This window comes from Stenella coeruleoalba (assembly GCF_951394435.1).
Source record: "Stenella coeruleoalba genome assembly, chromosome: X".
Classification (NCBI taxonomy): domain Eukaryota; kingdom Metazoa; phylum Chordata; class Mammalia; order Artiodactyla; family Delphinidae; genus Stenella; species Stenella coeruleoalba.
The window spans coordinates 121,026,683-121,042,235 of NC_137152.1; the positions used below are offsets into that span (position 1 = coordinate 121,026,683).

The 15,553-nt window shown below is 40.0% G+C and overlaps 1 protein-coding gene across 8 annotated transcripts in view; it reads left to right on the forward strand.

Annotated features, from left to right (window-relative positions):
- PASD1 (PAS domain containing repressor 1) overlaps positions 1 to 15,553 on the forward strand; it is a 121,009-nt gene that overhangs the window by 63,270 nt on the left and 42,186 nt on the right. For 7 of the 8 annotated variants that reach the window (XM_079911564.1, XM_079911565.1, XM_079911566.1 and 4 more), the window contains 4 exons: positions 4,836 to 4,935; positions 5,314 to 5,427; positions 7,370 to 7,497; positions 9,824 to 9,906. In XM_079911564.1, coding sequence (XP_079767690.1) covers positions 4,836 to 4,935; positions 5,314 to 5,427; positions 7,370 to 7,497; positions 9,824 to 9,906 — 425 coding nt within the window. The remainder of the gene's footprint in view (positions 1 to 4,835; positions 4,936 to 5,313; positions 5,428 to 7,369; positions 7,498 to 9,823; positions 9,907 to 15,553) is intronic. The other variant, XM_079911568.1, reaches the window with a different exon arrangement.

Consider the following 15,553-nt stretch of genomic DNA (forward strand, 5'->3'; position numbering starts at 1 on the left):
AATGAGTCTTGTTTGATTCAGGGTGCAGTCTGAACCTCGTACAGAAGCTCTTATCCTTCCTGGTGCCCTATACAGTTGAACAGTTTTCTAATGCATGTTTAATGTGGATGTCTCTGCCAGCAAAACGATGCTGCTTGCCTGGATTCTCAGTAAATGTCAAGGAGTGGAGTAAATTCCTTTATTCTTTTTTTGCCATGACTGAGACTCAACTTACTAATATTTTTAGGACAACTAATGGTTATTTTCAAACTTGGCTTTTAAAAAGCCTTAATTTTTCACTGGTATTTATCCTTGCTTCATTAAGCTCTAAGTACCTTGATCTTTCTGTCTTGTGTAATAAGAAGAGCAAATGCCAAAGATTTACGAAAGTAACATGGTGTTGATAATGCTTTCAGATCTCTGCCCTTTATCTAATATATAGCAGGGTCACTGGGATGATCATTACGTCCACTATTTGTAGTTGGTGGTCAGTTATAAGGCATTCATTGTCACTGTCACCTTCCTTAAAGAATGTAGTTAGTTAATAAGAAACTTATTGCCACTATTTCCATCCAAGGAATGTGCACCATCAAAAGACTGCTCACTTGGAATTCTTTTAGGTGACAATGCTATACTTCCTTCTGCCAATGAAAGAACTGGTGAGCCTTAGCATTTTGTACCTCTTGTTAAGGTATTATTTTATACTTTGCATCAGAATTGTCTGTGCATGTGTTGTCTGCCCTCCTGAACTATGCGTTCATTGAAATTAGAATGAACATGTCAGGTTCATTTTTTTAAACTCTCATAAGTTTCAGCAAAAAAATAATAAATTAATTCATGTAGAATGTCCTAAATGCAGAAACTGGCCCAGTAGCAAATTGGCTGCTCTTGGTGCAGATTGGACTCAAGGTAGCTATGTTGTAGTGGAAGGAACAATGGATATGGAATTAGATGGAGCTGGGTGTGAATCTCATCTCTGAACTTGTGACCTCTCAATAATCGGACAAGCCTTCGTTTCATCATGAATTCAATAGAGGAGAATTCTTCCTCTCACAGGAGTTTAGGTGAGCTAGTTCGTGTGAACATACCTAGCATAATGTTCTGGCATGAAGCAGTTGTTAATCAAGTGTTAGGTGAAGGAATAAATGAGTGGTCTCTACTGACCAGAGGTAACTTGGTTTGGTACCTAAAGTGTATTTTATAACTAAATCAATAAAAGCATTTTTATTGAAAAAGTTAAGTTGAATGAAAAATATCTTTTTCTTTGGGGAAGTCAGTTTCTTACTATGTGACTTTCATTGTCAAAATCTGTTGCCTGGCACTTCTCTGGCGGTCCAGTGGTTAAGACTCCACGCTTCCACTACAGGGGACAAGGGTTCAATCCCTGGTCGGGGAACTAAGATCCCACATGCTGCGTGGTGTGGCCAAGAAAAAGAAATCTATTGCCTGTTAATTTCATGTTTTCTTTGCTAAATTAGTGTTACATTTCTGCCCTGAATTGAGCCAAGACTTTTCTTGATTGAGACAGGATCCATCTGCTAATTTGAGCATTGGCCAACTCGTAGGCTGACTTCTACAAATGGGCCATAAAAATATATTTCTTAATTTTGACTGTAGATTATTAATATTAAAAATTAAAAATTAAAAATCATTTGAATTTGTTGTTCATCAACCAAAGCCATAATTAAGCTACAAAGAGTACTTTGTTTATTATTTTGTTCCTATCACATTAAAAACTCATTACTTAAAGGCTGATATTCAGTTTATTCATGTGTCACCATACTTCAACTACGTGGTACAGTATTTTTCACTCATTCAACTAATGTTTATTGGGTGCTCACTTGTGCCAAGCTGTGTTCTAGGTGTTGAGGATGTTGCAGTGAATAAGATGACCAAAGTCTCTGTTCTAATGCAACTTACATTTTATTGTGGGAGACATAATAAATAGATAAACATATACATGTGACTATGATGTCAGGTAATGATAAGTGGTATGAAAAAAAAGGCAGGAAGAGAATGTCAGGGGATTGATGCTATTTAAAATACTTTTGAGTAGAGACTTCAATGAAGTAAGGGAGAAAGTCATTGCAAATATCTGGGAAAGAGTGTTTCACATTGAATGAAGACCAAGCTTAAGGGCCCCAAGATGACTGTTTGCTTGCTGTATTTGAACATGAGCAAGGAGTTCAGTGTACTTAGAATGCAGTGAGCAAGAGGGAGGGTAGGAGAGGCTAAGGTCAATAGGCAGCAAAGAGCCAGAACATAGAGCTGTCAAGGACGTTGGAAGTATACTTTGGCTTTCACTCTGAATCACTTGGGTAGCCAGTGGAAAATGTTGAGCAGAGGAATAACTTGATCTGACTTATGTTTTAAATTGATGACTCTAGCTGCTCTGTGGAGAATGGAGTGGGAGCAAGGGTGTGGCAAAGATAGATGCAGGGAGACCACTGAAGGCTATTGCAGGATCCAGGATAAAAATGATGGCTTAAACCAAGTGCTGAGAAGTGGACCGATTCTATATGTATTTTGAAGGTAGAGCCAACAGAGTTTGCTGATGGACTGGATTTGGGGCTTGAGAGAAAAAAGGCAAGTAAAGGACAAGCATGTGGGTAAATGGTGGTGCCATTTACTGAATTGGGGAAGACTGAGAGAAGAGCATGTTTGTGAGGGGAAAATATCTGGTGCACTTGTTTTGGATGTATTTTTATTTTATTTTTTAAAAATTTATTTTATTTTTGGCTGCATTGGATCTTTGTTGCTGTGCGCAAGCTTTCTCTAGCGGCGGCGAACGGGGGCTACTCTTCGTTGCGGTGCATGGGCTTCTCATAGCGGTGGCTTCTCTTGTTGCAGAGCACAGGCTCTAGGCACGTGGGCTTCAGTAGTTGTGGCACGCAGGCTCAGTAGTTGTGGCTCGCAGGCTCTAGAGCTCAGGCTCAGTAGTTGTGGTGCACGGGCTTAGTTGCTCCGCAGCATGTGGGATCTTCCCAGACCAGGGATTGAACCCGTGTCCCCTGCATTGTCAGGCGGACTCTTAACCACTGCGCCAGCAGGGAAACCCTATTTTGGATGTCTTAAAATTGAAATCCTATAAGACATCCAAGTTTAGTTATCAAGCTGAGTTCAGGGAGAAGTCTGGACTGGAGGTGAGAAGTTGGTAGTCATTAACAGTTAGATGGTATTTGATGAGGTGGAACTGGAAGAGACCACAAGAGACAGGATAGTAAGAGAAGAGGTCCAATGACCAGACCCTGAGCATTCTTGTGCCAAGTGGCCAGGAAGAGGAGAAAGATCTAGCAAAGAAACTGTGAAGCAGTAGCCTTTGAAGAAAAAGGATATCCATATGTGTATGGTGTCCTGGAAGCCAAGTAAACAAAGTATTTCAAGCATGAAGGAGAGGTCAGTTGTATCAAATGCTGAGATGTTAGGCAAGATGAGGGTTGAAATTGACTATTGAATTTGGTGATATGGACATCACTGGTAACCAGAAAAGTGGAGTGGTTAGGATAAAAATCTCATGAGTGTGGTTTTAAGGGAGAGTGAGAGGTGAAGAAATGAGAGACATCAGGTATAGTTCCTTTCAATGATTTTTGTTCTAAAGTGGACCAGAGAAGTTAGTTAGAGATGGAGGAGAGGATGTAGTGTCAAGGAAGATTTTGGATTTTTGTGTTGTTTCTGTTTTTAAGATGACAGACATTATAACATCTCTGATTTAGCATTTGTGTGCTAAGGGAAAGACCCAGCAGAAAGGGAAAGCTTGAAGATGTGGGGGATAGGGGGAGAATTTCTGAAATGATGTCCTTGAATAGTCAAGAGAGGATGAAGGACAGTGCAGTAGACTTAGGTAGGAGCTTATTTGGTGCAATAGGAGAGAAAGCAGGTCTCTGGCCACAGGAGCAGATAGGTCGGTAAGATTTGGTGCAGGGAGATATTGACATTTCCTTCTCCCTTTGTTTTTAATTGAAATAAGAAATGAGATCCCAGCTGAATATGAGGAGGGTGGCAGCGGAGGGGACGGTTTCGCAGGTTTGAAGGAGGAGAAGGCAAGAAATAGTCATATTGAAGAGTAGAAGAGTGAATTATCTAGGGAAATGTGGAATGATTTCTAGGCAGAGCTGAGTGCCCATTTAAAATAATACACAGTATGGGTGTGGGGTTTTCTCCATACACATTCAGTTGCTTGGGGGAAGGTACAGGGTAGCTGAAGAGTTGAAATTAAGCAGAGTTGGGACTTTCCCAGGCAAATAAGAGCTCATGGCAGTGATTAGAATGATCGACTATGGCATCTGAACTGGGTAACGAGGGATGTGACAATTTGAAGGAGATAATGTTCAGTGAAAATGGGATGTGAATGGACTGGAGGTCTCAGTGGGTGGGATAATTGTTGGAGAGGTGGGGTACTTGCATGAGTGCACTGGAAAGGTAGGTGGTGATGGTCATAGAACGGGGTAATGTGAATTGGGACTTTAGACTTTAGAAGTCTAACAGGTCTGACTGTAAGATGGCTGACGTGGGGCAGATGATAAGCTTTTTATTTTATTTTATTTTATTATTTATTTATTACTTTTTTTAACATCAACTTTCTGTCTGTATGGATTTGCCTATTCTGGACATTTTCTGTAAATGGAATCATATAATACATAGTCTTTTTTTTTTACATCTTTATTGGAGTATAATTGCTTTACAATGGTGTGTTAGTTTCTGCTTTATAACAAAGTGAATCAGCTATACATATACATATGTTCCCATATCTCTTCCCTCTTGCATCTCCCTCCCAGATGATAAGCTTAAGTAAGGAGACAGAGGAAGTAAATATAGTAGTACAAATAACAAAATTTATTCCCTCTTTCCTTCTTCAGGGTGACATCATGGGTAAAAATTTATTAAGCCTTCTGCCTGATGAAGAGAAACATGAAGTCTACCAAAAGATTTCTGTCAAACTTCCTTTGTCAAGCTCAGGTACAGACTATTTGTTTCAAATAGTAAGTTCTTAGATTTTAAGAGACAGATAACAATCACTTAGAGGAATAATATAGACATTTCACAAATTATATTTCTAGTATTAAAAAATCTCTCCTCTATTAAATCTTGTTCTTAATCATGAACCCTGATTATTTCAGCTTTTGTATAATTGTATTAGTGTTCTATAAATTATGTTCTAGCTGATACCCCACTCTACAGATACAACATAGATAACTGTGCAAGTGGTAATGTTCATGAAAAGAAAATAATATTTTTGTAAAATCTAGTCTAAATAAGACAATAATCATATGAAAGAATCCTACAGAATATAGATAAGTACAAATGTAAGCACGTTTTGTATCTGTTTTCTTTTAGCAGAAAAACATATTGATTTTTGCTGTCATTTAAAAAGAGGAGGTGCTGAACATGATAGCAGCCCTGCTTATGAATGTGTGAAATTCATCCTGAGTGTAAAATTTATTTCTAATGGTAAGAAAAACAGTTTTTAATCTTATCTAGATGAAGTTCATGAATTATGCAGCCCTTCATTGGTAATATAAATGCCTTTCTACTGTTGGTACTCTCACACTCTCTCCTACCCCTATGATCACAGGTTTTGATGGACCACAGACATTAATTAGACTTTTAAAAAAGTAATAGCAAAATTTACAAGGTGGGGTCATATGGTAACATGGTGGACTGATCTGATAAGGATGGCTCTTTCCTTCTACAAAAACAAGGAAATTATTGTTAAAACATAATCTAAGAAGTTTATTGCATAGCCAATCTTAAAAGAAAGGGAAATCCATGGGTGCTAGAAATTAAAGGATAAAGTATGAGACCTAGTGATAAGAGGGAGCTGATTTTGTGCTGGGCCTAAGTGAGTCTTAAGTCATACATTGGCTCCATTGGCTGGGGTCTGGAGTTCTAACACTCATTCAAGGACCAACACATAAAACCTAGAGACTTAAAATGATCAGTAAAATTCTGTCCACTGGCCTAGAGGAAGAGTAAGCTTGTTATCTCTCTCAGAGTTTGAATGGAAAAAAATGTGTCATTTACAGGAAATCAAAACCCAAATCTGTGTGTCTTACATGTGGATATGGGATCTGAATTTGTAATTTTTAAGGCTTCAGGAACCACAAGCTGATAAATTAACATAAACATTGATTTGGGGCCATTAAAAGATCTAGGGCTTGAATCAAAGGTAAATAGCCCAGCAAATATGTGAAAAGATGCTCCAACTCACTAGTAAGCAAAGAATGAAAAATTCAGAGACCAATGAGTAGCACTGTACACGCATCAAAATGTAAACAATTAGGAGTGTGAATAATACCAAATATTGGTGAGGATGTGAGAAATGAAAACACTAATACGGTGTCGAGAGGAATGTAAACTCATGAAGCCATCCTGGAAAACAGAGTGAACTGAAGTCAATTATCTTGTAACTCAGCAATCCTATCGCTGGGTGGAAATATCGCAGAGGCGAAGTCTCAGACAGATCTGTGTCTAAGGGGACATGTTCTATGTATGTCATAGTGTTGTTCATGGTAGGAGGGAGGAATGATGCACAGCCTAGGTGTGCATCATTAGGGAAATGGACAAGTAAAATCTGGGGAAATACACAATATGGAAAACTTTGTAGTAGTCAAAAGCAACGAACTGTAGATATACATAGTACAACATGGTTAGACCTTAAAACCGTATTGTTGATTGACAAACAGAATGAGATCTATAGCACAATGCCACTTTTGTAAATTGTAAAAGCATATAGTACATAGAACCAGACTACACATTTTACAAAGTTATATATTAAATGTGGTAGATGACAGTGGGTACCTGTGGGTGGGAAAGGGACAGAGAAAAGAAAAAAGTAAAAACAAGAGTGGGAATTTTATCTGTGTTCATAATATGCCATGAACTAAGAATATAATTAACTCAGTTCTTTGCCACTGAGGTCTAAAGATACAACAAATGAATGAATGGGTAAATAAATAATGAAAGTTAGCTCACACATGGTCCTCCGATATCTTTGTCACGTGCCTTTGGAAACCAAAGGTCAAATACCTTTAAAAAAACTTGACTACATGCACACACAGATTATACACACATTTTTGATACCCACATGGTCTATGTAAAGAAGGGGAGCTGAACTATTTTGGAGACTAAAATGTCCATTCACAGGGTAAGAACAGAAGACTGACGATCACCCTGAACTCATACTTATTTCTCAGTAATTACTTCATGTTTTAGTGGAGATCAGGGTGGGGAGGGTGACTGGGAAGGAAGACAGAAAAAATTGGTGGTTCGGAATTCTGAAAATTGTCAGTGGGTTGGCAAACGGCTCACTGATACGGCAGGTGCCCATCCTCTTGTGTAATCGCCCCACTTTTCTATTAGATTGTCACGTGTGTGTCTCTGTCTCCCTTAGAGCCTGTGGTGTTCTTCCGTAGCTTCTTCCCCAGCCTGTCTGGTGAGTTGTCTGCCAGAAATCTTTCTTTGGAGGATCGGTTTTGTCTGGTGGGGACCGCTTGTGTTCTCAGGATTCAAATTCTAATGGTGAGTATGTTGTGTGTGTGCTTCCCCCATTGTGGCCATGTGGGCTTCCTTTAAAGGGACATGTCCCCTTTGGTCTCTCAGCCACTGCACAGCACTGCTAAAGCACCTGATGTGTGCAGAGGGTTGTGTTAGGATACGTGAATGAGAAAAGATCAGCTCCTGTGTTTCAGAAGTTGAACATCTGAGTGGAGATCTGGACATACCCAGAAGAGATGCACACTCATTGACAAATTGTTTTGATATAATATTAAACAGGTATACAGGGGCTGGGGGTTGGGACATAGTAAGAGAAGTGACCATTTTGGCAGGTGGATAAAGAAAGGCTTCTCTCACCAGGTGAGTTTTGAGGCAGCTCTCCTGCTCGTCCAGTGCTCACTTAGTATCTTCCTAATAGAGAACTCACAGTTTCTGTCTCTAAAAAGAAAAATCAGTCCTTGGAATTCATCTGATCAATTCAGGCTAATGAATTATTCACTAAGTAACATACTTAGTAAGCACCTACTATGTGCCAGGTACTGTGCTAGGTGCTGGGGAAACAGGCAATAGACAAGTAATATTGATAAGTGTCATGGAGATGTTAAAACAGAATCTTGTGCTAATGACTGGTGTGGGTAGGGAGTTCAGCAGAGTGGTCAGGGAAGGTCTCTCTCTGATGACCTGTCTTTTGAACAGAGACCACGAATGATGATAAGGTGCCAACCCAGTGAAGACAGGAAGGCAATTCAGGTAGAGGGTTCAGCAGCTGTAAAAGTCATGAGGTAGTAACTAGCTTGGAGAGTTCCAGGAAACAAGGACCATCATGTGACTAGAAAAAGGTGAAAGAGGGAAGGAGTAGTAGAAAATAAGATACAAGAGGTAGGCAGGGGCCAGATTATGTACAGCTTTGAGTGGAAAGTAGGAGGATGGCATGATCTGATTTGTTTTTAAAAGATCAGGTTGGCTCCTGGCTGGGAATGGAGTACAGGGGAACAAGAATGGAAGCAGGTGGAGCTGTGTGGGAGGTGATTGATAGGGATTGGACTAGGACTGCAGTAACACAGATAGAAGCTCACCGATTTGGGTGACATTTTGGAGGTAGAGCCCTAAGTCCTTGCCGATGCATTGGAAGTGGATGGGAGAAGACAGAGAAATGACTCAAGGATGACTCAGCTTTTAGGCCCGAGTAGCTCAGTGGATGGAAGTGCCACCGACTGACTTGAACAAGACTGGGACAGTGTGGATTGGGCAGATGAGGTGGAGGGCATGGGGACAAAATCAAAAGGTCTGTTTGAGCCATGTTAATATTGTGATGATGTTGTAACATACAACGCATTCAACTGCCTTACAAGAGAGGCCTCTGGATCCAGGTTTCACATCCTTCCTTACCTAAGTCACTTACATCTTTTAGCCTCAGTTTCTTTTTCTATAAGTGGCGATAATAGCACCTCCTTGAGGGTCGTTGTGAAGTACAAATAAGACAGCACCTCTTATCCTCTTATCAGGTAAGCACTCAGTAAATATGAGCCCTTACAGTCATGATCATTGTCATTATTATCATTATTATTGTTATCATTACGATCCAGAGAGGGCAAAAGACCTGCTTTACTTTTCCTCTCAAGTTTAAAATCTGGGCTTTAACTGACCACATTTCAGAAGCTGTGAAGGACCCCTTTACATTCAATTGTAGAATAGTGATCTATGTCATCATTTTTCCAAATTTAAGACAGTGAGAAAATTGGTCGAGAGAAAAGCAACTGAAGGAAGTTGCTGGGTCTGATGGCCCCACTCAGTATCCCTCTCCGGCAGCTCTCTGGGATTTGAGCTCTCATATCTGCCATGAGAAGGCAGATATCCCATCTAGAGGGTCACCCCCCAAATCTTCCTCCTCTGAGAAAGAAAAATCTCATTTGACACACCACCCTCACCCTAGGCCCCCTCTTAGCACAGGGATCTCTATTTGTGATCTATGCCAGTTTTTCTCTGGGTTTCTGGGATATTTGTTCTATACTAGTGGTCATTTTAGAGAACAAATCTTGTGAGAAAAGAGGGCTTTTTGGAGGAAGGTTTTGTTCACAGGGTGGCTGTGTAACAGTGGAAGGGAAGTGAACTCAAGAGTTCAACTTTGAAATGGACCTACTTTGATCCTGCATGTACTAGCTGTACTTGCTTGACCAAATCATTCTATCTCTAGAATCCTCAGTTTTCACATCTGTAAAATCAAGTGCCTTTCTCACACTGGTATACAGATGAGTTGGATTTTCAAATTTACTACATCCTACACAAATATGTCAGGTATTTTTACTCTATAAGTACATTTCAATTATCTAACATGCCACTTTTTCTGCAGGACCTTTTCACTGTAAAGGAGTCTGGTGAAGATGTTCTGCTGGCCCCAGATTCGGAAGAGGAACATCTACCTGTGGACCACAGGTGAGAGGCTAATGTTGCCATGAGTAATGGAGACCTGCGGCACAGTTTCATCAAACAAAACTGAAACAAGACAAATCACTATGAATATTTTTCCACCAAAATGAAAATTAAAAAAACAAACAACTGAATCCAGATGAGCAATCTACTAGTTTGAATTTCCTTTTCCAGCTAGTATAATTCATATTTTTCTAACTGAATATAAATTCAAGTGATTGGCTTTCTATAAAAGAAATAAAGCAATAAATAGAGCAACCTTAATTGATGCAGACATTTAATTACTTTCAAATTAAGACAATACGTTTACAAACAGACTTGATTGCTTCCTTTTCTTGAAACACTTTAAATGGTAGAAGAACAAATAAGCATTGTGGTAACTGCTATTAATTATGCAGGTGTCCCTCTTTTTTGTGAATCTAATCTATTCTTTAACATTTGTTTGTTAACAAATTTTCACAGAACAAAGTGAGTAATTCCATTATTTTGAGTGGGAAAAACAAAAATGCATTCCTAACCCACAGGAAAATGCCAACTTGCTAGGTATCACTAAAACCCCTTAATACAACTATTTAATAATCTACCAAGAATTTCTACAGAATAGAAATTACTTGTAGTACTATCTAGTCATTGCATATTTGATAAACTCATTAGTAGGTATTTTGTATGTAGTAAGCCATAATAGTAGACACTGCTCAATGTAGAATATTGAGAATGGATTACATTTTCCTTCTGTATTACAGTGTACATGGATATGTAAATAAATAACAAAACAGTACATTAAAGATGAGCACTAGATGCCAGTAATACTTAGCAAAATAAAATAAACTAGATGATGTTTTGAGAGGCTTCTTCTGATTGAAGGCGCGTTTGTGTGAGGTCTGGTGGGAGGAGGAAGCTAGAGGCTGTGCTGTCTGTTACTCGTTGGTGGGGGGATGAGGTAAGGAAGAAAGAGCTGGTGAAGAAATGAGTTAAACAGGAAATGTCTGAGGTTCATCTGTGTTTGGATCTGAGGAACAGGGGAGAATCTTCCCTTCCTGGCAGGAGAGCTCAGAGGTGTTTGGCTAAGAACCGTTGTCTGAAGCTACACACAGAGCCATGGGATGCAAAACAGAGCTTGAGGTGGCAGTCTGTTTGCATTCCCTTTGCTGGGTGCTCTACAGCTCTTGCTAACACGAGACCGAGTTTGTAATTGTGTGTTGAGTGTCACATGTCTGCTCGTGCCACCATCACACTCACTTGCCCCAGCGAGATGTTTTATGCAGAATCTCAATTTCTTGTAAATATTCACCATTGTATTTGTGGTTCATAGGAGTTAGGGACATGTGCACCACCAAGCTTAAGACTAATAGCCATTCAGCTCTCTTAATGTGCTTTATCATTCCCAATGGTTCTTGTAGTGTGTGCGCTTCTTTGGGCCTCTTAGGCTTACCCATTTCCCTTATTAGTTCCTCTACTTTATTAGAAGACCTTTTACTGAATAAGGTGAGAGAGAGACATCTATAAAGCATAACGTGTTTAAGCAGCGTGAACTCTAGGCACTATTCTGTGAGAATACCTGAGGTACAATAGCAGCCTACCATATCCTTTTCACCCAGGAGTACATGACTTAAACATATTCTTGCATGCAACCTAAAACAGATTTGTTTAGTAGGTTTGTGTAGTGAATTTTGTGTAAATTAGCAGGTAATTATGGCAAATCTTCAGAGAGTGAGAGTTCAGAGACAGAGGAGACCTACATTTTATTTTTAAGTAGAACTTAATTGGATGAAAAATATTCTGATGCAGAAAAGAGCCAGTTACTACATCTGTGCCACTTGGTCTTCACACAATACAAGAAAAGTGTTTTCTTAAGGCTTAAAATCATATCCTTTCTAATATAGTAAGAAATTATCATTATTGGGTGAATGCACTACAGTTTTATATATTTTAGTACTTTCATAAAATAGTCCTAGTTTCTTCAAATATTAGGCAATGGATTGTTTATCATGTAGACAGTAACATGGAAAAATGACACTTAGGAAACAACTGATGGATTTGATGAAGAAAATTCTGTTTAATTCCAGCTCCCTTCTCTTCCCTCTTATATCCCTCTGCTCTCCTCAACACCATGGCCGCTGTCTGAGGTCTATAAAGGAGGGCCCGTCAGCCTCATTCCTGTCTAGCACAGACCTTGACATTGAGCAGGCAGAAATGAACATCTGCTCAGGGACTGATTGATTGATCCTATCAAAATGGTAATCCATTCCATGCCATGAGACCTCGCAAACATAGTGCAGTATTGTTATAGCTCAGTGCAAACCAGTATTGCATTATTGTTTTTCATAGACTTACTCTTTGTCTTCAGGATATTTTCAGATAACAAGAAGAAGAGATTGTGGCATGTTGGACATTAGTTTGTAGGCACCCTGAGCAGTCATTGATAACCTGGCTCCCATTTTACAGTCTGAGGGATGGTTAAAAAAGTAATCAGGCACAAAGGTCATAGGGACCTAGAGCTCCCCAGATGCTTCTGGAAATTTCCTTGGTAATTCTCAATGTTCTTTGAAAGGGAAGAAGCATCCTGCTAAGAGGCTTGAAAGCTTTGTCTGTGCCTATGAAAGAAACACAAAGAGGGGAAGTTAAAATGTTTAAAAGAAAGGGTCTGTTTCCATGTAGGATGTCCTGTCCTTGCATGTTTCAGATTTGAGGCTAAAGAACCTTTCATTTCAGGAGAGGGACTCAGCAGCTGGATTTTCCATTAGAGCTGCAGATGCACTGGAGTAGCAGGTCTTGCTTGAACATAGAAAGAAGTAAGGAACACTTCAGAGTTGGTGACGGGCAGGCACAGAATTGAATACTATGGAGTCCTTTCCCATCTTCCTACTGCTAGAGTTAGAGGAAGCAGCGAGCTACTCTTAGTTTGTATGTGTAAGTGAGACCCAGAGTTCTGTCATAGCATCATCTTAATAGAAATGCATCCTGTACTTTATTCTTCATGATGCGATTTCATGTTTATTGACTTACTCTCCACAAATCAACAACATAGATTTTAGACCCATTGTAAAGATGAGAAAGTGCAGTCGCAGAGGATGTATGATTTTCCCAAAGTCATGCAGTTGGTTAAGCAGTAGAGCTGGAATTGGGACCCAGATTATCCTGGGCTCGTTTCTCTTAGGACATCAGTTTCAGGAGCTGTGGCTGGTATGGGATTCCAAGGAGAAAACTCAAGAAGTCTTTGGGAAGTACTTGATTGGGGATGTTACTGTGAGAAAACTTTTTTTTCTTTAATTTCATCTTAAATGTAGGGAGAGAGAAGAATTAGTAGGAAAGGCGATCACACTGATTAGCCCTAACACTTTTTACAAAGATAGTATCTTTTCACCCAAAGGTAGAGCAGACAATACTGGAAAATCAAATGGCAGGTATTTCCGACAGTTCTAGTAGCTCTTACCTTTGTTTGCAGTCTTTAGAAACTGCTACAGAGTTGGTCCCCCGGGGGTAGTCTCCACCTATCAGCAACTGCACTGCAAAGAATGTTCCTGGCTAATTCCCCTTTCAGCTTGTTTCAGAGAAGAGTTATCTGTACAAAAGTGTGAGGAGAATTTTGCAAAGATGCACAGTGGTCCTCATTAGTAAGGTTTTGTTGTACGGATCCTTGGTACTATTCTGTACTGACTTCATCCCATATGTCTGCGTCATCTCGACCAGGGGGAGGGCCCTGTATCTCATTGTATCACACGCCATTTGGTTTGGTTTCTCTAGCACTAGATATTTAGCTTGCCCAGTCTCATCACTCCAGCCCAATGAAACTTATTCATACAGCAAATATTTAGCACCTACTATGTGGGAGTTTCTGTTCTAGGCTCTGAGGATACAGCAGTGAACAAAAATCCTTATCTTCCTGGGAAGCTTATATTCTAGTGGAGGAGAAAGAAAATCAATCAATAGACCAAAATAAGTTAGATGGTGAGGAGGACCGAAGGAAAATATTAAACATTGAAGAGAGGTAGGGAAGGTTGTAGGGGAAATTAAATTGTATTAGGTTTTGCCATATGCAATTGACTTTTTTTTTGTTTAAGAGATGGTATGACATTGGCAATTTCCAATGGTCAACATAATAGATAGGGTGGCCAGCTAAGGCCTCGACAAGAAGGTGACTTTTTAGTTAACACCTGAAAGGAGTGGAGGAGCAAGCCTTGTGGATTTGGGAGGAAATATTCCAGACAGAAGGAAGAGCAGATGCAAAGTCCCTGAGGCAGGAGCACATTGGGTATGTTTGAGAAGCCAGTGTGGCTGGAGCAGGCTCAGCAGTGGACGACTAGTAGGAGAGGGGGGCAGAGAGGATTGGAGGATTAGAACCCACAGAACTTGGAGAGGACTCCAGCCAAGCCGGTGAGAGCTGCTTTCCGGGAGGAACTGGGAGCACACCAGCTCGCCCCTGCACTGGTGGAGCAGCCCGGAGACAGCCTTGTTAGTCATCCACCATTAACCAAAACATGGGGTTGGGATTTTTAAAGCTACAATATTTGTTTTTGTTTTTTTCTTAGCTTGGCCAATTACAGGCTGTGTGATCTTAGAGAAGCCTCATTAAGTCTAATGAGATCTATCTGTTTTGATAAGTAAATGAAAACCATATGCTTTGTAAAATACTATACAACGTCAAGTTATTATCAGTTAGGAAGTACTTCCAAATTATAGAATAGTTACAGTTCTTGTTTGAATAGTTAAAATTTAAAACTGTACTCAATCCTGGGAATTCCCTGGTGGTCCAGTGGTTAGGACTCCATGTTTTCACTGCCAAGGGCCCGGGTTCAATCCCTGGGCGGGGAACTGAGATCCCATAAGCCGTGTGGCCAAAAAAGCAAACAAACAAAAAACCAAAAAAACTACTTAATCCTTACTGAGCTATAAAGACATTATTAAGTGCAAAGGGCTACCTGTAAACCCGGCTTACGGACATGATTTGAAGTCTATGTTTGGTGATTTCTTCAACTTTTCTGTTAATTTAAGGTTGTTCTCCTTTTCTGTTTCAAGCCAGCATCTTTAAACCTCCATCCTTATGAGACGGTTCTGTATTTATTAACACCCAAATTGTTCCATGAAAAGTGTCTATGCCTCCTCTCTGGGTGGAGGAAGTGTGACCCAGTCTAAAGGTGATGGAATTCTCAGCTTGGAGGCCGCATGCAGTCAGATGATTCTGGGCCCTCACACCCACCTGGGAGGCAGGCTAACAGATAAGGAAAGGAGTTGGGGCTTTCCAGCAGCCTGGTGTCAAAGGAAATAGCCCCTAAGCTATTTAACTTGTCCTATTGTTATGTTCAGGGTCTGGTCCTTAAGAAGGGCAGACATAAAACAAAAGACAGAAGAAGGGGTGCAGTCTCAGGATTCTGGGTTTTAGATTTCATCGTGTTTCTCTGACCTCTAGCCAACTGGTATCCCATCTTCAACTACATAACAAATTATTTTGATCATCTAAAAGCATAAAATCATTAGACAGTCTTATTAGATTTATGATTGATAAGAGCAGTTTCAATGTTAATATTTTTACTTATTTATTCATTTATTTATTTTTGGCTGCGTTGGGTCTTCGTTGCTGCGCGTGGGCTTTCTGTAGTTGCGGCGAGCGGGGACTACTCTTCGTTGCGGTGCGCGGGCTTCTCATTGCGGTGGC